Source organism: Oncorhynchus tshawytscha, linkage group LG13 (assembly GCF_018296145.1).
Source record: "Oncorhynchus tshawytscha isolate Ot180627B linkage group LG13, Otsh_v2.0, whole genome shotgun sequence".
Classification (NCBI taxonomy): domain Eukaryota; kingdom Metazoa; phylum Chordata; class Actinopteri; order Salmoniformes; family Salmonidae; genus Oncorhynchus; species Oncorhynchus tshawytscha.
The window spans coordinates 866,623-893,268 of NC_056441.1; the positions used below are offsets into that span (position 1 = coordinate 866,623).

At 44.7% G+C, this 26,646-nt stretch overlaps 1 protein-coding gene across 3 annotated transcripts in view; it reads left to right on the forward strand.

The window, feature by feature from the left end:
• The window catches only part of LOC112229177 (protein FAM91A1), a 130,419-nt gene that overhangs the window by 88,592 nt on the left and 15,181 nt on the right, over window positions 1–26,646 (forward strand). For all 3 annotated transcript variants that reach the window (XM_042295049.1, XM_042295051.1, XM_042295050.1), the window contains one exon: window positions 12,203–12,301. In XM_042295049.1, the coding sequence (XP_042150983.1) occupies window positions 12,203–12,301 (99 nt within the window). The remainder of the gene's footprint in view (window positions 1–12,202; window positions 12,302–26,646) is intronic.

Genomic DNA, 26,646 nt, shown 5'->3' on the forward strand with positions numbered 1-26,646 from the left:
TGCTCCAGCCAACTCTGTCTCCAGCTAACATGGAGCTTCTTGGCCAAAGCAGAGACAGAATGACAACAAGGCTACAAGTGGACAACCTTCCTCTGGCTCACTGGCAGGTTTCAAATGGCACTCTATTCCCTATATAGTGCACTTCCCTGTTCGTATATAGTGTACTACTTTAGACCAGGAGTTCTACTAAGCTATATGGAATTATTTTAAGAATGTCAAACCCATTTAGCCATTTGATTATGAATTTTAAGAGCCCTTGAAGTATTAAAAAATATATATATTTGATGAAAAATTGAATTGTATCTATTTGCCCGTAAAAATGCATTGAATAACAGATTCACTACATAGAACAACAGATATTATTGGCACTAAACTCGAGTCTCACCTTTCCATATTAGTATGTTGCCCACACTGTTGGGACGCTACAGACAGAAGTTGGCAGGTCGGCTGTGCCGACTTCCAACGAGTCCCAGGACACTTGTGGGGGTCATAAAGCAAAACAGAGAACACCGTCGTGTTCGCGAGAGTCTCATCTTTCCATAGAGGGGCCAAACCGTTCGTTCGCTACAGACATTTTCGTGAGAAGACCGATTTTCAGGATGTCTCGTGGTCTGACAAACACCGCTCCAGCTCTGCCACCTTTCACCAGAAGTGCGACATTGGCGTATGCGGTGCATCCAATGCAAAAGAACAGCCATCAGATAATGATAGCCATCCGTCTGGTTTAATGGTACCAGTAGCCATCAGTCTGGTTTAATGGTACCAGTAGCCATCAGTCTGGTTTAATGGTAACAGCGAGGTAACGATAGCCATCAGTCTGGTTTAGTGGTACCAGCGAGGTAACGATAGCCATCAGTCTGGTTTAGTGGTACCAGCGAGGTAACGATAGCCATCAGTCTGGTTTAGTGGTACCAGCGAGGTAACGATAGCCATCAGTCTGGTTTAGTGGCACCAGCGAGGTAACGATAGCCATCAGTCTGGCTTAGTGGCACCAGCGAGGTAACGATAGCCATCCGTCTGGTTTAGTGGCACCAGCGAGGTAACGATAGCCATCAGTCTGGTTTAGTGGTACCAGCGAGGTAACGATAGCCATCAGTCTGGTTTAGTGGCACCAGCGAGGTAACGATAGCCATCAGTCTGGTTTAGTGGCACCAGCGAGGTAACGATAGCCATCAGTCTGGTTTAGTGGCACCAGCGAGGTAACGATTGCCATCCGTCTGGCTTAGTGGCACCAGCGAGGTAACGATTGCCATCCGTCTGGCTTAGTGGCACCAGCGAGGTAACGATAGCCATCTGTCTGGTTTAGTGGTACCAGTGAGGTAACGATAGCCATCAGTCTGGTTTAATGGTGTTAAGGTATTACTATTAATTATATATTGATTAAATCACTCAGTCTATTTTATAAGAACTTGTAAGATTCATATTTGCATAAAATAGACAGAGACCAGTCAAAATTAGATAGTAGTATTTGCTCTCGGAGCGTGCTGCCATGTAACCACCAACAACAGTTTATATACAAAATATGACGTCATTGGTTCTAGAATGAATCTCCTCCTCTCGACCAAGACAAGCAGGTTCAAAAGTTCATTCCGACCTACTAGCGCACACACACGACACACAATATAACTGAATTAACTCTTGACCCCTCACCATTATCCATCACCACTTAGCGGACAGTTCCAGTTAATGGAAAACCTGGGAAAGCACTCACTGCCTTATCTAAACATCCCAGGGCTAAGTTGCGTCGGTTCAACCATAGGTTAATTACCCTTTCTGCTTACTTAAAAAAAAACACTTCCAATCTTATCCAACCTGGCTGGAATGGTATTCATTTAATTGAATTACCCCCTGTTTCAGGCTCCACAATCCCTCACTTATGAATTCATATTGTTAATCAGATATAATAAAACAGAGTATAAGTTTACTTAGTTACAGTTCTATTTGAAATGGGGATATTGTTTAGTCATTTATTCATAAAATTCCTAACATAAGGTACCAGTGAGGTAACGATAGCCATCAGTCTGGTTTAATGGTACCAGTGAGGTAACGATAGCCATCAGTCTGGTTTAATGGTGCCAGTGAGGTAACGATAGCCATCAGTCTGGTTTAATGGTGCCAGTGAGGTAATGATAGCCATCAGTCTGGTTGAATGGTGTTAAGGTACCAGTGAGATAATGATAGCCATGGTTTAATGGTGTTAAGGTACCAGTGAGGTAACGATAGCCATCAGTCTGGTTTAATGGTACCAGTGAGGTAACGATAGCCATCAGTCTGGTTTAATGGTACCAGTGAGGTAACGATAGCCATCAGTCTGGTTTAATGGTGCCAGTGAGGTAACGATAGCCATCAGTCTGGTTTAATGGTGCCAGTGAGGTAATGATAGCCATCAGTCTGGTTGAATGATGTTAAGGTACCAGTGAGATAATGATAGCCATGGTTTAATGGTGTTAAGGTACCAGTGAGGTAACGGTAGCCATCAGTCTGGTTTAATGGTGCCAGTGAGGTAATGATAGCCATCAGTCTGGTTTAATGGTGTTGTACCAGTGAGATAATGATAGCATCAGTCTGGTTTAATGGTGTTAAGGTACCAGTGAGATAATGATAGCCATCGGTCTGGTTTAATGGTTTTAAGGTTTAATGCCATCAGTCTGGTTTAATGGTCCCAGTGAGGTAATGATAGCCATCAGTCTGGTTTAATGGTACCAGTGAGGTAACGATAGCCATCAGTCTGGTTTAATGGTACCAGTGAGGTAATGATAGCCATCAGTCTGGTTTAATGGTGTTAAGGCACCAGTTAGGTAATGATAGCCATCAGTCTGGTTTAATTGCAGCGTTCCTGTTGCTAATTGTTTATCTCATCATCATGATGTCACCCCAGCCTCCTGCTTCCTCTTACCTACAAAAGATTGCGATAAATATGTATTATAAAAGTTAAGAGTTAATTAAGAGGCGCATGTGCGTACCGATAGGATACACGGGGTGTCAGTACCTCCGTTTTGTACCGACAAACTGTGGTTCTATGTAGAAACCAGACCAACATATCCCCAAGCAGCTGGGAGAGTGTGAGCGATCAGTTATGTACAACAGCGAACCAATCAGTTAGTAAAGTGGTGCGGCGACACAAATCTAACAAGGCATGACTTCCCTCAGAGGAAAAGACGAGGAACAACTTGGAGATGCAAGCAAGAGTAATGAACAGTTAAATACTATCAAGGAAAACATAGCTAAAATGCTCTCAATGCACACCAAAACAAACAAACTGTTAGACTCTGTTATTATAAAAGTAGATCCACTAAAAAGAAAGTAGAAACTATTGTGTGCATGAATGAACAAGACAAGGCATGTGCATGAATGAACAAGACAACAAAATGTACCTTTTGGAAACAAAGCTGCAAATTTTAGACGATGAATTGGACCAGCAAGCAAACAGAATGAGATGAAACATGAGAATATTGTCCTTGCCGGAAGACGAGCAAGAAGGAGACCTTTCCAGCTACATTGTCAAACTAATGTCAGAGGAACTTGACGTGGGTATATCACCAGAAGATCTGAAACGATGCCATCAGATCGGGGTGAAACAGAGGAACGCTAAATTCCCACGCGTTGTAATCTTCAAACTGTGGAACTATCAGACCAAAATAAACATGAGGGCACAGGGGAGAAAGGAAATCAAAATCCACAACCGGTCCAGGACCTGTCTGCTAAGCTGAGAGACGGACAGAAATAATACATTCCAATCAAACATTCAATGGAGGAAAAAGGAATTAAGTCTCAACTCCGCTTCCCGGCAGTGCTGTGGGTATGGTAGGTAATGCGCAGGATGGAATTCAGAAGTGTCGATGAAGCTCTAATCAAGCTACAAGAAACCTTTCCAGTTTGAAGGAGGAGAGTCCCCTGCTTTGAGAAGAAGACGAGGTAGGAGACCTTTCCAGTTTGAAGGCGGAGAGTCCCCTGCTCTGAGAAGAAGACGAGGTAGGAAACCTTTCCAGTTTGAAGGAGGAGAGTCCCCTGCTTTGAGAAGAAGACGAGGTAGGAAACCTTTCCAGTTTGAAGGAGGAGAGTCCCCTGCTTTGAGAAGAAGACGAGGTAAGAAACCTTTCCAGTGCTTTTGAAACCTTTCCAGTTTGAAGGAGAGTCCCCTGCTTTGAGAAGAAGACGAGGTAGGAAACCTTTCCAGTTTAAAGGAGGAGAGTCCCCTGCTCTGAGAAGAAGATGAGGTAGGAAACCTTTCCAGTTTAAAGGAGGAGAGAGTCCCCTGCTCTGAGAAGAAGATGAGGTAGGAAACCTTTCCAGTTTGAAGGAGGAGAGTCCCCTGCTTTGAGAAGAGGATGAATTTGAAAAAAATTATGTGCGCACTACAGTTATGGCCAAAAGTTTTGAAAATGACACAAATATGAAATTTCACAAAGTCTGCTGCCTCAGTTTGTATGATGGCAATTTGCATATACTCCAGAATGTTACTCCAGAAAGTCCCTCTTTGCCATGCAAATTAACTGAATCCCAAAAAACATTTCCACTGCATTTCAGCCCTGCCACAATAGGACTAGCTGACATCATGTCAATGATTCTCTCGTTAACACAGGTGTGAGTGTTGACGAGGACTAGGCTGGAGATCACTCTGTCATGCTGATTGAGTTCGAACAACAGACTGGAAGCTTCAAAAGGAGGGTGGTACTTGGAATCATTGTTCTTCCTCTGTCAACAATGGTTACCTGCAAGGAAACACGTGCCATCATCATTGCTTTGCAAAAAAAGGCCTTCACAGGCAAGGATATTGCTGCCAGTAAGATTGCACCTAAATCAACCATTTATCGGATCATCAAGAACTTCAAGGAGAGTGGTTCAATTGTTGTGATGAAGGCTTCAGGGAGCCCAAGAAAGTCCAGCAAGCACCAGGACCGTCCCCTAAAGTTGATTCAGCTGCGGGATCGGGGCACCACCAGTACAGAGCTTGCTCAGGAATGGCAGCAGGCAGGTGTGAGTGCATCTGCGCACACAGTGAGGCGAAGACTTTTGGAGGATGGCCTGGTGTCAAGAAGGGCAGGAAAGAAGCCACTTCTCTCCAGGAAAACATCAAGGACAGACTGATATTCTGCAAAAGGTACAGGGATTGGACTGCTGAGGACTGGGGTAAAGTCATTTTCTCTGATGACCGGAGAACTTGACCGGAGAAGACAAGGTGAGTGCTACCATCAGTTCTGTGTCATGCCAAAAGTAAAGCATCCTGAGACCATTCATGTGTGGGGTTGCTTCTCAGCCAAGGGAGTGGGCTCACTCACAATTTTGCCTATGGACACAGCCATGAATAAAGAATGGTACCAACACATCCTCCGAGAGCAACTTCTCCCAACCATCCAATAACAGTTTGGTGACCAACAATGCCTTTTCCAGCATGTTGGAGCACCTTGCTATATGGCAAAAGTGATAACTAAGTGATTCGGGGAACAAAACATAGATATTTTGGGTCCATGGCAAGGAAACTCCCCAGACCTTAATCCCATTGAGAACTTGTGTTCAACCCTCAAGAGGCGGGTGGACAAACAAAAACCCACAGATTCTGACAAACTCCAAGCATTGATTATGCAAGAATGGGCTGCCATCAGTCAGGATGTGGCCCAGAAGTTAATTGACAGCATGCCGGGGCAGATTGCAGAGGTCTTGAAAAAGAAGGGTCAACACTACAAATATTGACTCTTTGCATCAACTTCATGTAATTGTCAATAAAAGCCTTTGACACTTATGAAATGCTTGTAATTATACTTCAGTATTCCATCGTAACATCTGACAAAAATATCAAAAGACACTGAGGCAGCAAACTTTGTGGAAATTAATATTTGTGTCATTCTCAAAACTTTTGTCCTCGACTGTAGGCTACATACAGTGATGGCTAAGACCGGTTTATAGGCTCCATACAGTGATGCCTAAAACCAGTTTCTAGGCTAGATACAATGATTCCTAAAACCAGTTTATAGGCTACATACAGTGATGGCTAAGACCGGTTTATAGGCTACATACAGTGATTCCTAAAACCAGTTAATAGGCTACATACAGTGATGGCTAAGACCGGTTTCTAGGCTACATACAGTGATGGCTAAGACCGGTTTATAGGCTAGATACAGTGATTCCTAAAACCAGTTAATAGGCTACATACAGTGATGGCTAAGACCGGTTTCTAGGCTACATACAGTGATGGCTAAGACCGGTTTATAGGCTAGATACAGTGATTCCTAAAACCAGTTTATAGGCTACATACAGTGATGGCTAAGACCGGTTTCTAGGCTACATACAGTGATGGCTAAGACCGGTTTATAGGCTAGATACAGTGATTCCTAAAACCAGTTAATAGGCTACATACAGTGATGGCTAAGACCGGTTTATAGGCTACATACAGTGATGGCTAAGACCGGTTTATAGGCTAGATACAGTGATTCCTAAAACCAGTTAATAGGCTACATACAGTGATGGCTAAGACCGGTTTATAGGCTACATACAGTGATGCCTTAGACCAGTTTATAGTAAGTTGACACAATATCCTTTCCGCTCCCCCAATACAATCTACACTCTACTTTCCCCAAGTCTACTGTTCTTCTCTTTGGCGTAACGATAGAAGTAGCCGATGCCAATTGGCTACATGGACACTGAAAAGACAATTCAAAGGGGGAAATAATAGCATGTATGTCAACTGTTCTATGGGACAAGCTTGTTTCCCGTGTGATTTTCTGGATTTTTTCTCTCATTTTGTCTGTCATAGTTGAAGTGTACCTATTATGAAAATTACAGGCCTCTCATCTTTTTAAGTGGGAGAACTTGCACAATTGGTGGCCGACTAAATACTTTTTTGCCCCACTGTATGTGTGTATATGAATGGGAGTGTGTATGTGTGTATATGAATAGGAGTGTGTATATGTGTTTATGAATGGGAGTGTGTGTGTGTGTGTGTGTGTGTGTGTGAATGGGAGTGTATATGAATGGGAGTGTGAGGGAAGAATGAAGGATGGTGAATATCTGTAGTAGGGTGGGAGAGAATGGGTGTGTGGATGCGTAGGGTATATGATGGGCGGGAAAGGATGAGAAAGTCGATGGATGGAAGTATGCCTGAGAGGTAGGGAGGGTAGGAGAAGATGGGAGGTTGGGACAAGCTTGACTTAGGTGGGTAAGGGTGGGCAAGGATGGGAGGTTGGGACAAGCTTGGCTCCAGTGGGCAGGGATGGGAGGTTGGTACAAGCTTGTTTCCCGTGGGTAAGGGTGGGCAGGGATGGGAGGTTGGGACAAGCTTGGCTGGGGTTGGTAAGGGTGGGCAAGGATGGGAGGTTGGAACAAGCTTGACTTAGGTGGGCAAAGATGGGAAATTGGTACATGCTTGGCTCCAGTGGGAAAGGATGGGAGGTTGGGACAAGCTTGGCTGGGGTTGGTAAGGGTGGGCAAGGATGGGAGGTTGGAACAAGCTTGACTCCAGTGGGTAAGGGTGGGCAAGGATGGGAGGTTGGGACAAGCTTGACTTAGGTGGGCAAGGATGGGAGGTTGGTACCTGCTTGGCTCCAGTGGGCAAGGATGGGAGGTTGGGACAAGCTTAGCTCCAGTGGGCAAGAATGGGAGGTTGGTACATGCTTGTTTGCCATGGGTAAGGGTGGGCAGGGATGGGAGGTTGGGACAAGCTTGGCTGGGGTTGGTAAGGGTGGGCAAGGATGGGAGGTTGGAACAAGCTTGACTCCAGTGGGTAAGGGTGGGCAAGGATGGGAGGTTGGGACAAGCTTGACTTAGGTGGGCAAGGATGAGAGGTTGGTACATGCTTGGCTCCAGTGGGCAAGGATGGGAGGTTGGTACTCCATGCTTATTTCCCATGGGTAAGGGTGGGCAGGGATGGGAGGTTGGGACAAGCTTGGCTCCAGGTGGGTAAGGGTGGGCAAGGATGGGAGGTTGGGACAAGCTTGGCTCCAGTGGGCAGGGATGGGAGGTTGGGACAAGCTTGTTTCCCGTGGGTAAGGGTGGGCAGGGATGGGAGGTTGGGACAAGCTTGGCTGGGGTTGGTAAGGGTGGGCAAGGATGGGAGGTTGGAACAAGCTTGACTTAGGTGGGCAAAGATGGGAAATTGGTACATGCTTGGCTCCAGTGGGAAAGGATGGGAGGTTGGGACAAGCTTGGCTGGGGTTGGGGTGGGCAAGGATGGGAGGTTGGGCTTGACTCCAGTGGGAAGGGTGGGCAAGGATGGGAGGTTGGGACAAGCTTGACTTAGGTGGGCAAGGATGGGAGGTTGGTACCTGCTTGGCTCCAGTGGGCAAGGATGGGAGGTTGGGACAAGCTTAGCTCCAGTGGGCAAGAATGGGAGGTTGGTACATGCTTGTTTGCCAAGGATGGGAGGTTGGGACAAGCTTGGCTGGGGTTGGTAAGGGTGGGCAAGGATGGGAGGTTGGAACAAGCTTGACTCCAGTGGGTAAGGGTGGGCAAGGATGGGAGGTTGGGACAAGCTTGACTTAGGTGGGCAAGGATGAGAGGTTGGGACATGCTTGGCTCCAGTGGGCAAGGATGGGAGGTTGGGACAAGCTTAACTCCAGTGGGCAAGAATGGGAGGTTGGTATATGCTTATTTCCCGTGGGTAAGGGTGGGCAGGGATGGGAGGTTGGGACAAGCTTGGCTCCGGTGGGCAAGGGTGGGAGGTTGGGACAAGCTTGGCTCCGGTGGGTAAGGGTGGGAGGTTGGGACAAGCTTGTTTCCTGTGGGTAAGGGTGGGCAAGGCTGGGAGGTTGGGACAAGCTTGGCTGGGGTGGGTAAGGGTGGGCAAGGATGGGAGGTTGGAACAAGCTTGACTCCCGTGGGTAAGGGTGGGCAAGGATGGGAGGTTGGGACAAGCTTGGCTGGGGTGGGTAAGGGTGGGCAAGGATGGGAGGTTGGGACAAGCTTGTTTCCCGTGGGTAAGGGTGGGCAGGGATGGGAGGTTGGGACAAGCTTGGCTCCGTGGGCAAGGGTGGGAGGTTGGGACAAGCTTGGCTCCGGTGGGTAAGGGCGGGCGAGGATGAGAGGTTGGGACAAGCTTGGCTCTGGTGTGTAAGGATGGGAGGTTGGGACAAGCTTGTTTCCCGTGGGTAAGGGTGGGAGGTTGGGACATGCTTGTTTCCCGTGGGTAAGGGTGGGCAAGGATGGGAGTTTAGGACAAGCTTGGCTGGGGTGGGTGAGGGTGGGCAGGGATGGGAGGTTGGGACAAGCTTGGCTCCGGTGGGTAAGGATGGGAGATTGGGACAAGCTTGGCTGAGGTGGGTAAGGGTGGGCAAGGATGGGAGGTTGAGACAAGCTTGGCTCCAGTGGGCAAGGATGGGAGGTTGGTACATGCGTGTTTCCCGTGGGTAAGGGTGGGAGGTTGGGACAAGCTTGGCTGGGGTTGGTAAGGATGGGAGGTTGGGAGGTTGGAACAAGCTTGGCTGGGGTGGGTAAGGGTGGACAAGGATGGGAGGTTGGGAGAAGCTTGGCTGGGGTGGGTAAGGGTGGACAAGGATGGGAGGTTGGGAGAAGCTTGGCTGGGGTGGGTAAGGGTGGGCAAGGATGGGAGGTTGGGACAAGCTTGGCTCCGGTGGGTAAGGATGGGAGGTTGGGACAAGCTTGTTTCCCGTGGGTAAGGGTGGGAGGTTGGAACAACCTTGTTTCCCGTGGGTAAGGGTGGGCAAGGATGGGAGGTTGGGACAAGCTTGGCTGGGGTGGGTAAGGGTGGGCAGGGATAGGAGGTTCGGGACAAGCTTGGTTCTGGTGGGTAAGGATGGGAGATTGGGACAAGCTTGGCTGGGGTGGGCAAGGATGGGAGATTGGGACAAGCTTGGCTGGGGTGGGGTTAGTTAAGGGGGGAGACAACTGGGAGGGTAGGTGGAGAGGGATGGGGGGAGTGAGCATTTGTGACTGCTGGATGCTTGGCTGATGCAGACCGTGGCTTGCTTCCGTACCCCAACCAGGGTGTGGGAGAGAGCATCCGGAACAATGTTGCACTGTCCTTTTCTATCGGTGATATGGAAGTCATAGTCCTGTAGTCTGATCATCCATCTTACCGGTCTTGACTTGGGCGTTGGATGGTTGAACACCCAGGCCAGGGCTCAGTGTTCAGTAACGACCTTGAATGTCCTCCCTTCAAGGAAAGACAGCCTCTTTTCCACCGCCCAAATGAGTTGCTAGGCACTCTCGCTCAGAGACAGAGTAATTCTTCTCAGCAGAGTTCAGCAATCTTGATCCAGAGGCAATAACTCACTCACCGCCATCAATCGCTTGTTTCAAAACAGCACCAAGCCCGATGTCACTGGAATCTGGAATCTGTTTGTACTTTACAGGCCAGATAGAAGAGCACTGATGCTTTGGTCTCCTTCAAGTCCTCTTCTGGCATTCTGATGCCCAAGACACATCATTCTTCTTCAGAGTATTGAGGGGAGCAGAGTGGTCTGCGTAGTGAGGGATGAAACAATGATACCATCCTGTCATACCTAGAAACCACGCCCTTGACCGACTGAGGTGTTGGACAACACTGGACAGCCTCAACCTTCTTCTCTTTTTTTTACCTGGATCACGATGCCCTCAGTGGACACGACATGGCCTAAGAAGGAAATGTTCCTCTGGTTACACTTCTTCAGGTTCACGCTCGGCTTTGTGCAACCTGCTGAACACAGCTGTCAGGTTTTCCAGGTGTTGTTGCTCTGAGCGGGACTACAACACAATGTCATCAATGTACACAAAGCAACACTTCCCCTTCACATCTTCAAGGGCTATTCCCCATGAGCCTTTGGAACCAGCATTTTCAAACCGAAGGGAAGAATGAGGAACTCAGATAAGGCCTCTGGAGTAATACATGGTGTCTTCAGGACGCTGGCAGTATCCACTCTTGAGGTTGATTGTGCTGAATACCCTTAAACATGTATGGCAATTTAGCTCATAATATTAGCTTGCACCTGCTATCTAAAGTTAATTTGTCCTATTTAGCTAGCTTGCTGTTGCTAGCTAATTTGTCCTGGGATATAAACATGATAGGTCTTAAACAAAGGAAATATGGAAGGTCTTATCCAAAGGAAATATGGAAGGTCTTATCCAAAGGAAATATGGAAGGTCTTATCCAAAGGAAATCCATGAAGCCAAAGACCCCAAAAAGAATCAACAGGCCGTTGAAATAGCCTTCCAAAACTTTGTTCTCTCCTGGTGTCAGACACAGGAAGGTAAACCTCTTCTTAGTAATGCTCCAACTCAAGTCTCACCTGTCCAGCATCAAAGAAAACTAGTCTTTCCAACTAACATATGTTTTATTTTCCCACCTCTCTCCTGTCAAAACGCCCCTCCTTGGACTTGGACACACCCACTTCCTACAGCCACTCAAACCCGGAAGTGACAATGGGTGTGTCTAGGGACTGACCAGGGCGTTGGACCATTGTTAATACACACGGGAAACTGTTGAGCGTGAAAAACCCAGCGGCACTACTACCATATCTCGTTCAAAGACACTTAAATATTGTGTCTTTCCCATTCACCCTCTGAATGACACACAGACACAATCCATGTCTCAAGTCTTCATAATCCTTTAACCTGACTCCCCTTCATCTTTAACCTGACTCCTCCCCTTCATCTTTAACCTGACTCCTCCCCTACATCTTTAACCTGACTCCTCCCCTTCATCTTTTACCTGACTCCTCCCCTTCATCTTTAACCTGACTCCTCCCCTTCATCTTTAACCTGACTCCTCCCCTTCATCTTTAACCTGACTCCTCCCCTTCATCTTTAACCTGACTCCTCCCCTTCATCTTTAACCTGACTCCTCCCCTTCATCTTTAACCTGACTCCTCCCCTTCATCTTTAACCTGACTCCTCCCCTTCATCTTTAACCTGACTCCTCCCCTTCATCTTTAACCTGACTCCTCCCCTTCATCTTTAACCTGACTCCTCCCCTTCATCTTTAACCTGACTCCTCCCTCATCCCTTCATCTTTAACCTGACTCTCCCCCCTTCATCTCTAACCTGACTCCTCCCCTTCATCTTTAACCTGACTCCTCCCCTTCATCTTTAACCTGACTCCTCCCCTTCATCTTTAACCTGACTCCTCCCCTTCATCTACACTGATTGAAGTGGATTTAACAGGTGACATCAATAAAAGATCATAGCTTCCACCTGGTCAGTCTGTCATGGAAAGAGCAGGTGTTCCTAATGTTTTGTACACTCAGTGTATAATGATTTGATATTGTCTATACAGGAGACAGTCATCTGGGAGGTGGGTTGGAGGCCAACAGCAGCACTGAGTCCTTTGAGCTGGTCACAGAGGACAACAATGGAGGAAAGCAAGCGGCAGAAGGTATAGTACAGTCTACTCAAACTAGGGGGCGATCTGAAATAGCACCCTATTCCCTATGTAGTGCACTACTTTTTGGAGAAGGAGAAGGAAAGCAAGCAGCAGAAGGGACATGACAGTAGGGGTGTTTCTCAAAATGCGCCCTACCGTTCTCCGAGCACGGCGAAGTGGAGGACAGGAGGGTCGGAGTGTGTTACACGGAAGCTTCAACGGAAAGTAACCTGTAAAAAAAAAAAACGATGCAAAATGTATTGAAATCAAAATGTCCGCCATTATTTGGGCTGAAGCAAGAAAAAATGAGATTTTTCCCTTTCACATCACGTATGTTGCCCGACTTCAATATTGTAACATGATACGTTAATAAATACAGGCTGTTTTTAACATAACTAAATTATCTGCCTACAATACCCACAGTAATGTGCTTAAATCGCAATCCCATAGTAAGGTGGATACCCTATTCTGAGTAGTATGATAGTGTGGATACCCTATTCTGAGTAGTATGATAGTGTGGATACCCTATTCTGAGTAGTATGATAGTGTGGATACCCTATTCTGAGTAGTATGATAGTGTGGATACCCCATTCTGAGTAGTATGATAGTGTGGATACCCTATTCCGAGTAGTATGATAGTGTGGATACCCCATTCTGAGTAGTATGATAGTGATAGTGTGGATACCCTATTCTGAGTAGTGTGATAGTGATAGTGTGGATACCCCATTCTGAGTAGTGTGATAGTGTGGATACCCCATTCTGAGTAGTGTGATAGTGTGGATACCCCATTCTGAGTAGTGTGATAGTGTGGATACCCCATTCTGAGTAGTGTGATAGTGTGGATACCCCATTCTGAGTAGTGTGATAGTGTGGATACCCCATTCTGAGTAGTATGATAGTGATAGTGTGGATACCCTATTCTGAGTAGTGTGATAGTGATAGTGTGGATAGTGTGGATACCCCATTCTGAGTAGTGTGATAGTGTGGATACCCCATTCTGAGTAGTATGATAGTGTGGATACCCCATTCTGAGTTGTATGATAGTGTGGATACCCCATTCGGTGTAGTATGATAGTGTGGATACCCCATTATGTGTAGTACGATAGTGTGGATACCCTATTCTGTGTAGTATGATAGTGTGGATACCCCATTCTGAGTAGTATGATAGTGATAGTGTGGATAACCCATTCTGAGTAGTATGATAGTGTGTATACCCTTTTCTGAGTAGTGTGATAGTGTGGATACCCCATTCTGAGTAGTATGATAGTGATAGTGTGGATACCCCATTCTGAGTAGTGTGATAGTGTGGATACCCCATTCTGAGTAGTGTGATAGTGTGGATACCCCATTCTGAGTAGTATGATAGTATGGATACACCATTCTGAGTAGTATGATAGTGATGGTGTGGATTCCCCATTCTGAGTAATATGATAGTGATGGTGTGGATACCCTATTCTGAGTAGTATGATAGTGTGGATACCCTATTCTGAGTAGTGTGATAGTGTGGATACCCCATTCTGAGTAGTACGATAGTGTGGATACCCTATTCTGAGTAGTATGATAGTGTGGATACCCTATTCTGAGTAGTGTGATAGTGTGGATACCCCATTCTGAGTAGTATGAAAGTGATGGTGTGGATTCCCCATTCTGAGTAGTATGATAGTGATGGTGTGGATACCCTATTCTGAGTAGTGTGATAGTGTGGATACCCTATTCTGTGTAGTATGATAGGGTGGATACCCCATTCTGAGTAGTATTATAGGGTGGATACCCCATTCTGAGTAGTATGATAGTGTGGATACCCCATTCTGAGTAGTATGATAGTGTGGATACCCCATTCTGAGTAGTACGATAGTGTGAATACCCTATTCTGTGTAGTATGATAGGGTGGATACCCCATTCTGAGTAGTATGATAGTGATAGTGTGGATACCCCATTCTGAGTAGTATGATAGTGTGGATACCCTATTCTGAGTAGTATGATAGGGTGGATACCCCATTCTGAGTAGTATTATAGGGTGGATACCCCATTCTGAGTAGTATGATAGGGTGGATACCCTTTTCTGAGTAGTGTGATAGTGTGGATACCCCATTCTGAGTAGTATGATAGTGATAGTGTGGATACCCTATTCTGAGTAGTGTGATAGTGTGGATACCCTATTCTGAGTAGTGTGATAGTGTGGATACCCTATTCTGAGTAGTGTGATAGTGTGGATACACCATTCTGAGTAGTACGATAGTGTGGATACCCATTCTGAGTAGTATGATAGTGATGGTGTGGATACCCTATTCTGAGTATTGATAGTGTGGATACCCTATTCTGAGTAGTGTGATAGTGTGGATACCCCATTCTGAGTAGTATGATAGTGTGGATACACCATTCTGAGTAGTGGATAGTGTGGATACACCATTCTGAGTAGTATGATAGTGATGGTGTGGATTCCCCATTCTGAGTAGTATGATAGTGATGGTGTGGATACCCTATTCTGAGTATTATGATAGTGTGGATACCCCATTCTGAGTAGTGTGATAGTGTGGATACCCCATTCTGAGTAGTGTGATAGTGTGGATACCCCATTCTGAGTAGTGTGATAGTGTGGATACCCCATTCTGAGTAGTATGATAGTGTGGATACCCCATTCTGATTCTGATAGTATGATAGTATGGATACCCCATTCTGAGTAGTATGATAGTGATGGTGTGGATTCCCCATTCTGAATAATATGATAGTGATGGTGTGGATACCCTATTCTGAGTAGTATGATAGTGTGGATACCCTATTCTGAGTAGTGTGATAGTGTGGATACCCCATTCTGAGTAGTACGATAGTGTGGATACCCCATTCTGAGTAGTACGATAGTGTGGATACCCCATTCTGAGTAGTACGATAGTGTGGATACCCCATTCTGAGTAGTATGATAGTGATGGTGTGGATTCCCCATTCTGAGTAGTATGATAGTGATGGTGTGGATACCCTATTCTGAGTAGTATGATAGTGTGGATACCCTATTCTGAGTAGTGTGATAGTGTGGATACCCCATTCTGAGTAGTATGAAAGTGATGGTGTGGATTCCCCATTCTGAGTAGTATGATAGTGATGGTGTGGATACCCTATTCTGAGTAGTGTGATAGTGTGGATACCCCATTCTGAGTAGTGTGATAGTGTGGATACCCCATTCTGAGTAGTATGAAAGTGATGGTGTGGATTCCCCATTCTGAGTAGTATGATAGTGATGGTGTGGATACCCTATTCTGAGTAGTGTGATAGTGTGGATACCCTATTCTGAGTAGTGTGATAGTGTGGATACCCCATTCTGAGTAGTGTGATAGTGTGGATACCCCATTCTGTGTAGTGTGATAGTGTGGATACCCCATTCTGTGTAGTATGATAGTGTGGATACCCTATTCTGAGTAGTATGATAGGGTGGATACCCTATTCTGTGTAGTATGATAGTGTGGATACCCCATTCTGAGTAGTATGATAGGGTGGATACCCCATTCTGAGTAGTATGATAGGGTGGATACCCCATTCTGAGTAGTATGATAGGGTGGATACCCCATTCTGAGTAGTATTATAGTGTGGATACCCCATTCTGAGTAGTATGATAGTGTGGATACCCCATTCTGAGTAGTATGATAGTGTGGATACCCCATTCTGAGTAGTACGATAGTGTGAATACCCTATTCTGTGTAGTATGATAGGGTGGATACCCCATTCTGAGTAGTATGATAGTGATAGTGTGGATACCCCATTCTGAGTAGTATGACAGTGTGGATACCCTATTCTGAGTAGTATGATAGTGATAGTGTGGATACCCCATTCTGAGTAGTATGATAGGGTGGATACCCCATTCTGAGTAGTATTATAGGGTGGATACCCCATTCTGAGTAGTATGATAGGGTGGATACCCTTTTCTGAGTAGTGTGATAGTGTGGATACCCCATTCTGAGTAGTACGATAGTGTGGATACCCCATTCTGAGTAGTACGATAGTGTGGATACCCCATTCTGAGTAGTATGATAGTGATGGTGTGGATTCCCCATTCTGAGTAGTATGATAGTGATGGTGTGGATACCCTATTCTGAGTAGTATGATAGTGTGGATACCCTATTCTGAGTAGTGTGATAGTGTGGATACCCCATTCTGAGTAGTGTGATAGTGTGGATACCCCATTCTGTGTAGTATGATAGTGTGGATACCCTATTCTGAGTAGTATGATAGGGTGGATACCCTATTCTGTGTAGTATGATAGTGTGGATACCCCATTCTGAGTAGTATGATAGGGTGGATACCCCATTCTGAGTAGTATTATAGGGTGGATACCCCATTCTGAGTAGTATGATAGGGTGGATACCCCATTCTGAGTAGTATGATAGTGTGGATACCCCATTCTGAGTAGTACGATAGTGTGGATACCCCATTCTGAGTAGTATGATAGTGTGGATACCCCATTCTGTGTAGTATGATAGGGTGGATACCCCATTCTGAGTAGTATGATAGGGTGGATACCCCATTCTGAGTAGTATGATAGGGTGGATACCCCATTCTGAGTAGTATGATAGTGATAGTGTGGATACCCCATTCTGAGTAGTATGATAGTGTGGATACCCTATTCTGAGTAGTATGATAGTGATAGTGTGGATACCCCATTCTGAGTAGTATGATAGGGTGGATACCCCATTCTGAGTAGTATGATAGTGATAGTGTGGATACCCCATTCTGAGTAGTATGATAGTGTGGATACCCCATTCTGAGTAGTATGATAGTGTGGATACCCCATTCTGAGTAGTACGATAGTGTGGATACCCCATTCTGAGTAGTACGATAGTGTGGATACCCCATTCTGAGTAGTATGATAGTGATGGTGTGGATTCCCCATTCTGAGTAGTATGATAGTGATGGTGTGGATACCCTATTCTGAGTAGTATGATAGTGTGGATACCCTATTCTGAGTAGTGTGATAGTGTGGATACCCCATTCTGAGTAGTATGATAGTGTGGATACCCCATTCTGAGTAGTATGATAGTGTGGATACCCCATTCTGAGTAGTATGATAGTGTGGATACCCCATTCTGAGTAGTATGATAGGGTGGATACCCCATTCTGAGTAGTATGATAGTGTGGATACCCCATTCTGAGTAGTATGATAGTGTGGATACCCCATTCTGAGTAGTATGATAGTGATGGTGTGGATACCCCATTCTGAGTAGTATGATAGTGATGGTGTGGATACCCCATTCTGAGTAGTATGATAGTGTGGATATTCTGAGTAGTGTGATAGTGTGGATACCCCATTCTGAGTAGTATGATAGTGTGGATACCCCATTCTGAGTAGTATGATAGTGTGGATACCCCATTCTGTGTAGTGTGATAGTGTGGATACCCCATTCTGTGTAGTATGATAGTGTGGATACCCCTATTCTGAGTAGTATGATAGGGTGGATACCCCATTCTGTGTAGTATGATAGTGTGGATACCCCATTCTGAGTAGTATGATAGGGTGGATACCCCATTCTGAGTAGTATTATAGGGTGGATACCCCATTCTGAGTAGTATGATAGGGTGGATACCCCATTCTGAGTAGTATTATAGGGTGGATACCCCATTCTGAGTAGTATGATAGTGTGGATACCCCATTCTGAGTAGTATGATAGTGTGGATACCCCATTCTGAGTAGTACGATAGTGTGGATAACCCATTCTGAGTAGTACGATAGTGATAGTGTGGATACCCCATTCTGAGTAGTATGATAGTGATGGTGTGGATACCCCATTCTGAGTAGTATGATAGTGATGGTGTGGATACCCCATTCTGAGTAGTATGATAGTGTGGATACCCCATTCTGAGTAGTATGATAGTGTGGATACCCCATTCTGAGTAGTATGATAGGGTGGATACCCCATTCTGAGTAGTATGATAGTGATAGTGTGGATACCCCATTCTGAGTAGTATGATAGTGTGGATACCCCATTCTGAGTAGTATGATAGTGTGGATACCCCATTCTGAGTAGTACGATAGTGTGGATACCCCATTCTGAGTAGTACGATAGTGTGGATACCCCATTCTGAGTAGTATGATAGTGATGGTGTGGATTCCCCATTCTGAGTAGTATGATAGTGATGGTGTGGATACCCTATTCTGAGTAGTATGATAGTGTGGATACCCTATTCTGAGTAGTGTGATAGTGTGGATACCCCATTCTGAGTAGTGTGATAGTGTGGATACCCCATTCTGAGTAGTGTGATAGTGTGGATACCCCATTCTGAGTAGTGTGATAGTGTGGATACCCCATTCTGTGTAGTATGATAGTGTGGATACCCTATTCTGAGTAGTATGATAGGGTGGATACCCTATTCTGTGTAGTATGATAGTGTGGATACCCCATTCTGAGTAGTATGATAGGGTGGATACCCCATTCTGAGTAGTATTATAGGGTGGATACCCCATTCTGAGTAGTATGATAGGGTGGATACCCCATTCTGAGTAGTATGATAGTGTGGATACCCCATTCTGAGTAGTACGATAGTGTGGATACCCCATTCTGAGTAGTATGATAGTGTGGATACCCTATTCTGTGTAGTATGATAGTGTGGATACCCCATTCTGAGTAGTATGATAGGGTGGATACCCCATTCTGAGTAGTATGATAGTGTGGATACCCTATTCTGAGTAGTATGATAGGGTGGATACCCTATTCTCTGTAGTATGATAGGGTGGATACCCCATTCTGAGTAGTATGATAGGGTGGATACCCCATTCTGAGTAGTATGATAGGGTGGATACCCCATTCTGAGTAGTATTATAGGGTGGATACCCCATTCTGAGTAGTATGATAGTGTGGATACCCCATTCTGTGTAGTATGATAGGGTGGATACCCCATTCTGAGAAGTATGATAGTGTGGATACCCCATTCTGAGTAGTATGATAGTGATAGTGTGGATACCCCATTCTGAGTAGTATGATAGTGTGGATACCCCATTCTGAGTAGTACGATAGTGTGGGTACCCCATTCTGAGTAGTATGATAGTGATGGTGTGGATACCCTATTCTGAGTAGTATGATAGTGATGGTGTGGATACCCTATTCTGAGTAGTATGATAGTGTGGATACCCCATTCTGAGTAGTATGATAGTGTGGATACCCCATTCTGAGTAGTACGATAGTGTGGGTACCCCATTCTGAGTAGTATGATAGTGATGGTGTGGATACCCTATTCTGAGTAGTATGATAGTGTGGATACCCTATTCTGAGTAGTGTGATAGTGTGGATACCCCATTCTGAGTAGTGTGATAGTGTGGATACCCCATTCTGTGTAGTATGATAGTGTGGATACCCTATTCTGAGTAGTATGATAGGGTGGATACCCTATTCTGTGTAGTATGATAGGGTGGATACCCCATTCTGAGTAGTATGATAGGGTGGATACCCCATTCTGAGTAGTATTATAGGGTGGATACCCCATTCTGAGTAGTATGATAGGGTGGATACCCCATTCTGAGTAGTATGATAGTGTGGATACCCCATTCTGAGTAGTACGATAGTGTGGATACCCCATTCTGAGTAGTATGATAGTGTGGATACCCTATTCTGTGTAGTATGATAGTGTGGATACCCCATTCTGAGTAGTATGATAGGGTGGATACCCCATTCTGAGTAGTATGATAGGGTGGATACCCCATTCTGAGTAGTATGATAGGGTGGATACCCCATTCTGAGTAGTATGATAGTGTGGATACCCCATTCTGAGTAGTATGATAGGGTGGATACCCTATTCTGTGTAGTATAATAGTGTGGATACCCCATTCTGAGTAGTATGATAGTGTGGATACCCCATTCTGAGTAGTACGATAGTGTGAATACCCTATTCTGTGTAGTATGATAGTGTGGATACCCTATTCTGTGTAGTATGATAGTGTGGATACCCCATTCTGAGTAGTATGATAGTGATAGTGTGGATACCCCATTCTGAGTAGTATGATAGTGTGGATACCCCATTCTGAGTAGTATGATAGTGTGGATACCCTATTCTGAGTAGTATGATAGTGTGGATACCCTATTCTGAGTAGTATGATAGTGTGGATACCCCATTCTGAGTAGTATGATAGGGTGGATACCCCATTCTGAGTAGTATGATAGTGTGGATACCCCATTCTGAGTAGTAGTGATAGTGTGGATACCCCATTCTGAGTAGTATGATAGTGTGGATACCCCTATTCTGTGTAGTATGATAGTGTGGATACCCCATTCTGAGTAGTATGATAGTGGTGGATACCCCATTCTGAGTAGTATGATAGGGTGGATACCCCATTCTGAGTAGTATGATAGGGTGGATACCCCATTCTGAGTAGTATGATAGGGTGGATACCCCATTCTGAGTAGTATGATAGTGTGGATACCCCATTCTGAGTAGTACGATAGTGTGGATACCCCATTCTGAGTAGTACGATAGTGTGAATACCCTATTCTGTGTAGTATGATAGTGTGGATACCCTATTCTGTAGTATGATAGTGTGGATACCCCATTCTGAGTAGTATGATAGTGATAGTGTGTATACCCCATTCTGAGTAGTATAATAGTGTGGATACCCCATTCTGAGTAGTATGATAGTGTGAATACCCTATTCTGTGTAGTATGATAGTGTGGATACCCTATTCTGTGTAGTATGATAGTGTGGATACCCCATTCTGAGTAGTATGATAGGGTGGATACCCCATTCTGAGTAGTATGATAGTGATAGTGTGGATACCCCATTCTGAGTAGTATGATAGTGTGGATACCCTATTCTGAGTAGTATGATAGTGATAGTGTGGATACCCCATTCTGAGTAGTATGATAGGGTGGATACCCCATTCTGAGTAGTATGATAGTGATAGTGTGGATACCCCATTCTGAGTAGTATGATAGTGTGGATACCCCATTCTGAGTAGTGTGATAGTGTGGATACCCCATTCTGTGTAGTGTGATAGTGTGGATACCCCATTCTGTGTGGTATGATAGTGTGTATACCCTATTCTGAGTAGTATGATAGTGTGGATACCCCATTCTGAGTAGTATGATAGTGTGGATACCCCATTCTGAGTAGTATGATAGTGTGGATACCCCATTCTGAGTAGTATGATAGTGTGGATACCCCATTCTGAGTAGTATGATAGGGTGGATACCCTATTCTGTGTAGTATGATAGTGTGGATACCCCATTCTGAGTAGTATGATAGGGTGGATACCCCATTCTGAGTAGTATGATAGGGTGGATACCCCATTCTGAGTAGTATGATAGGGTGGATACCCCATTCTGAGTAGTATGATAGTGTGGATACCCCATTCTGAGTAGTATGATAGTGTGGATACCCTATTCTGTGTAGTATGATAGTGTGGATACCCCATTCTGAGTAGTATGATAGGTGGATACCCCATTCTGAGTAGTATGATAGGGTGGATACCCCATTCTGAGTAGTATGATAGGGTGGATACCCCATTCTGAGTAGTATGATAGGGTGGATACCCCATTCTGAGTAGTATGATAGGGTGGATACCCCATTCTGAGTAGTATGATAGGGTGGATACCCCATTCTGAGTAGTATGATAGGGTGGATACCCCATTCTGAGTAGTATGATAGGGTGGATACCCCATTCTGAGTAGTATGATAGGGTGGATACCCCATTCTGAGTAGTATGATAGGGTGGATACCCCATTCTGAGTAGTATGATAGGGTGGATACCCCATTCTGAGTAGTATGATAGGGTGGATACCCCATTCTGAGTAGTATGATAGTGATAGGGTGGATACCCCATTCTGAGTAGTATGATAGTGATAGGGTGGATACCCCATTCTGAGTAGTATGATAGTGTGGATACCCTATTCTGAGTAGTATGATAGTGTGGATACCCTATTCTGAGTAGTATGATAGGGTGGATACCCCATTCTGAGTAGTATGATAGGGTGGATACCCCATTCTGAGTAGTATGATAGGGTGGATACCCCATTCTGAGTAGTATGATAGTGATAGGGTGGATACCCCATTCTGAGTAGTATGATAGTGTGGATACCCCATTCTGAGTAGTATGATAGTGATAGTGTGGATACCCCATTCTGAGTAGTATGATAGTGTGGATACCCTATTCTGAGTAGTATGATAGGGTGGATACCCCATTCTGAGTAGTATGATAGGGTGGATACCCCATTCTGAGTAGTATGATAGTGATAGTGTGGATACCCCATTCTGAGTAGTATGATAGTGTGGATACCCCATTCTGAGTAGTATGATAGTGTGGATACCCTATTCTGAGTAGTGTGATAGTGATAGTGTGGATACCCCATTCTGAGTCGTATGATAGTGTGGATACCCCATTCTGAGTAGTGGGATAGTGTTGATACCCCATTCTGAGTAGTATGATAGTGATAGTGTGGATACCCCATTCTGAGTAGTATGATAGTGTGGATACCCCATTCTGTGTAGTATGATAGTGTGGATACCCTATTCTGAGTAGTATGATAGGGTGGATACCCTATTCTGTGTAGTATGATAGTGTGGATACCCCATTCTGAGTAGTATGATAGGGTGGATACCCTATTCTGTGTAGTATGATAGTGTGGATACCCCATTCTGAGTAGTATGATAGTGTGGATACCCCATTCTGAGTAGTATGATAGTGTGGATACCCCATTCTGAGTAGTATGATAGTGTGGATACCCCATTCTGAGTAGTATGATAGTGTGGATACCCTATTCTGAGTAGTATGATAGTGTGAATACCCCATTCTGTGTAGTATGATAGTGTGGATACCCCATTCTGAGTAGTATGATAGTGTGGATACCCCATTCTGAGTAGTACGATAGTGTGGATACCCCATTCTGAGTAGTACGATAGTGTGGATACCCCATTCTGAGTAGTATGATAGTGATGGTGTGGATACCCTATTCTGAGTAGTATGATAGTGTGGATACCCTATTCTGAGTAGTGTGATAGTGTGGATACCCCATTCTGAGTAGTGTGATAGTGTGGATACCCCATTCTGTGTAGTATGATAGTGTGGATACCCCATTCTGAGTAGTATGATAGGGTGGATACCCCATTCTGAGTAGTATGATAGGGTGGATACCCCATTCTGAGTAGTATGATAGTGTGGATACCCCATTCTGAGTAGTACGATAGTGTGGATACCCCATTCTGAGTAGTATGATAGTGTGGATACCCTATTCTGTGTAGTATGATAGTGTGGATACCCCATTCTGAGTAGTATGATAGGGTGGATACCCCATTCTGAGTAGTATGATAGGGTGGATACCCCATTCTGAGTAGTATGATAGTGTGGATACCCCATTCTGTGTAGTGTGATAGTGTGGATACCCCATTCTGTGTGGTATGATAGGGTGGATACCCCATTCTGAGTAGTATGATAGGGTGGATACCCCATTCTGAGTAGTATGATAGGGTGGATACCCCATTCTGAGTAGTATGATAGGGTGGATACCCCATTCTGAGTAGTATATAGGGTGGATACCCCATTCTGAGTAGTATGATAGGGTGGATACCCCATTCTGAGTAGTATGATAGGGTGGATACCCCATTCTGAGTAGTACGATAGTGTGGATACCCCATTCTGAGTAGTATGATAGTGTGGATACCCTATTCTGTGTAGTATGATAGTGTGGATACCCCATTCTGAGTAGTATGATAGGTGGATACCCCATTCTGAGTAGTATGATAGGTGGATACCCCATTCTGAGTAGTATGATAGTGATAGTGTGGATACCCCATTCTGAGTAGTACGATAGTGTGAATACCCTATTCTGTGTAGTATGATAGTGTGGATACCCTATTCTGTGTAGTATGATAGTGTGGATACCCCATTCTGAGTAGTATGATAGTGTGGATACCCCATTCTGTGTAGTATGATAGTGTGGATACCCTATTCTGAGTAGTATGATAGGGTGGATACCCTATTCTGTGTAGTATAATAGTGTGGATACCCCATTCTGAGTAGTATGATAGGGTGGATACCCCATTCTGAGTAGTATGATAGTGTGGATACCCCATTCTGAGTAGTACGATAGTGTGATACCCTATTCTGTGTAGTATGATAGGTGGATACCCCATTCTGAGAAGTATGATAGTGTGGATACCCCATTCTGAGTAGTATGATAGTGATAGTGTGGATACCCCATTCTGAGTAGTATGATAGTGTGGATACCCCATTCTGAGTAGTACGATAGTGTGGATACCCCATTCTGAGTAGTAGTGATAGTGTGGATACCCCATTCTGAGTAGTATGATAGTGTGGATACCCCATTCTGAGTAGTATGATAGTGATGGTGTGGATACCCCATTCTGAGTAGTATGATAGTGATAGTGTGGATACCCTATTCTGAGTAGTATGATAGTGTGGATACCCCATTCTGAGTAGTGGGATAGTGTTGATACCCCATTCTGAGTAGTATGATAGTGATAGTGTGGATACCCCATTCTGAGTAGTATGATAGTGTGGATACCCCATTCTGTGTAGTATGATAGTGTGGATACCCTATTCTGAGTAGTATGATAGGGTGGATACCCTATTCTGTGTAGTATGATAGTGTGGATACCCCATTCTGAGTAGTATGATAGGGTGGATACCCTATTCTGTGAAGTATAATAGTGTGGATACCCCATTCTGAGTAGTATGATAGTGTGAATACCCTATTCTGTGTAGTATGATAGTGTGGATACCCCATTCTGAGTGGTACGATAGTGTGGATACCCCATTCTGAGTAGTATGATAGTGTGGATACCCCATTCTGAGTAGTAGTATGATAGTGTGAATACCCTATTCTGTGTAGTATGATAGGGTGGATACCCCATTCTGAGTAGTATGATAGTGTGGATACCCCATTCTGAGTAGTACGATAGTGTGGATACCCCATTCTGAGTAGTATGATAGTGATGGTGTGGATTCCCCATTCTGAGTAGTATGATAGTGATGGTGTGGATACCCTATTCTGAGTAGTATGATAGTGTGGATACCCTATTCTGAGTAGTGTGATAGTGTGGATACCCCATTCTGAGTAGTGTGATAGTGTGGATACCCCATTCTGTGTAGTATGATAGTGTGGTTACCCCATTCTGAGTAGTATGATAGGGTGGATACCCCATTCTGAGTAGTATGATAGGGTGGATACCCCATTCTGAGTAGTATGATAGTGTGGATACCCCATTCTGAGTAGTACGATAGTGTGGATACCCCATTCTGAGTAGTATGATAGTGTGGATACCCCATTCTGTGTGGTATGATAGTGTGTATACCCTATTCTGAGTAGTATGATAGGGTGGATACCCTATTCTGAGTAGTATGATAGGGTGGATACCCCATTCTGAGTAGTATGATAGGGTGGATACCCCATTCTGAGTAGTATGATAGGGTGGATACCCCATTCTGAGTAGTATGATAGGGTGGATACCCCATTCTGAGTAGTATGATAGGGTGGATACCCCATTCTGAGTAGTATGATAGGGTGGATACCCCATTCTGAGTAGTATGATAGGGTGGATACCCCATTCTGAGTAGTATTATAGGGTGGATACCCCATTCTGAGTAGTATGATAGGGTGGATACCCCATTCTGAGTAGTATGATAGGTGGATACCCCATTCTGAGTATGATAGTGTGGATACCCCATTCTGAGTAGTATGATAGTGTGGATACCCCTATTCTGTGTAGTATGATAGTGTGGATACCCCATTCTGAGTAGTATGATAGGGTGGATACCCCATTCTGAGTAGTATGATAGGGTGGATACCCCATTCTGAGTAGTATGATAGTGATAGTGTGGATACCCCATTCTGAGTAGTATGATAGTGTGGATACCCCATTCTGAGTAGTATGATAGTGTGGATACCCCATTCTGAGTAGTATGATAGTGTGGATACCCTATTCTGAGTAGTATGATAGTGTGGATACCCTATTCTGTGTAGTATGATAGTGTGGATACCCCATTCTGTGTAGTATGATAGTGTGGATACCCTATTCTGTGTAGTATGATAGTGTGGATACCCCATTCTGAGTAGTATGATAGGGTGGATACCCCATTCTGAGTAGTATGATAGTGTGGATACCCCATTCTGAGTAGTACGATAGTGTGAATACCCTATTCTGTGTAGTATGATAGTGTGGATACCCTATTCTGTGTAGTATGATAGTGTGGATACCCCATTCTGAGTAGTATGATAGTGATAGTGTGGATACCCCATTCTGAGTAGTATGATAGTGTGGATACCCCATTCTGAGTAGTATGATAGTGTGGATACCCCATTCTGAGTAGTACGATAGTGTGGATACCCCATTCTGAGTAGTACGATAGTGTGGATACCCCATTCTGAGT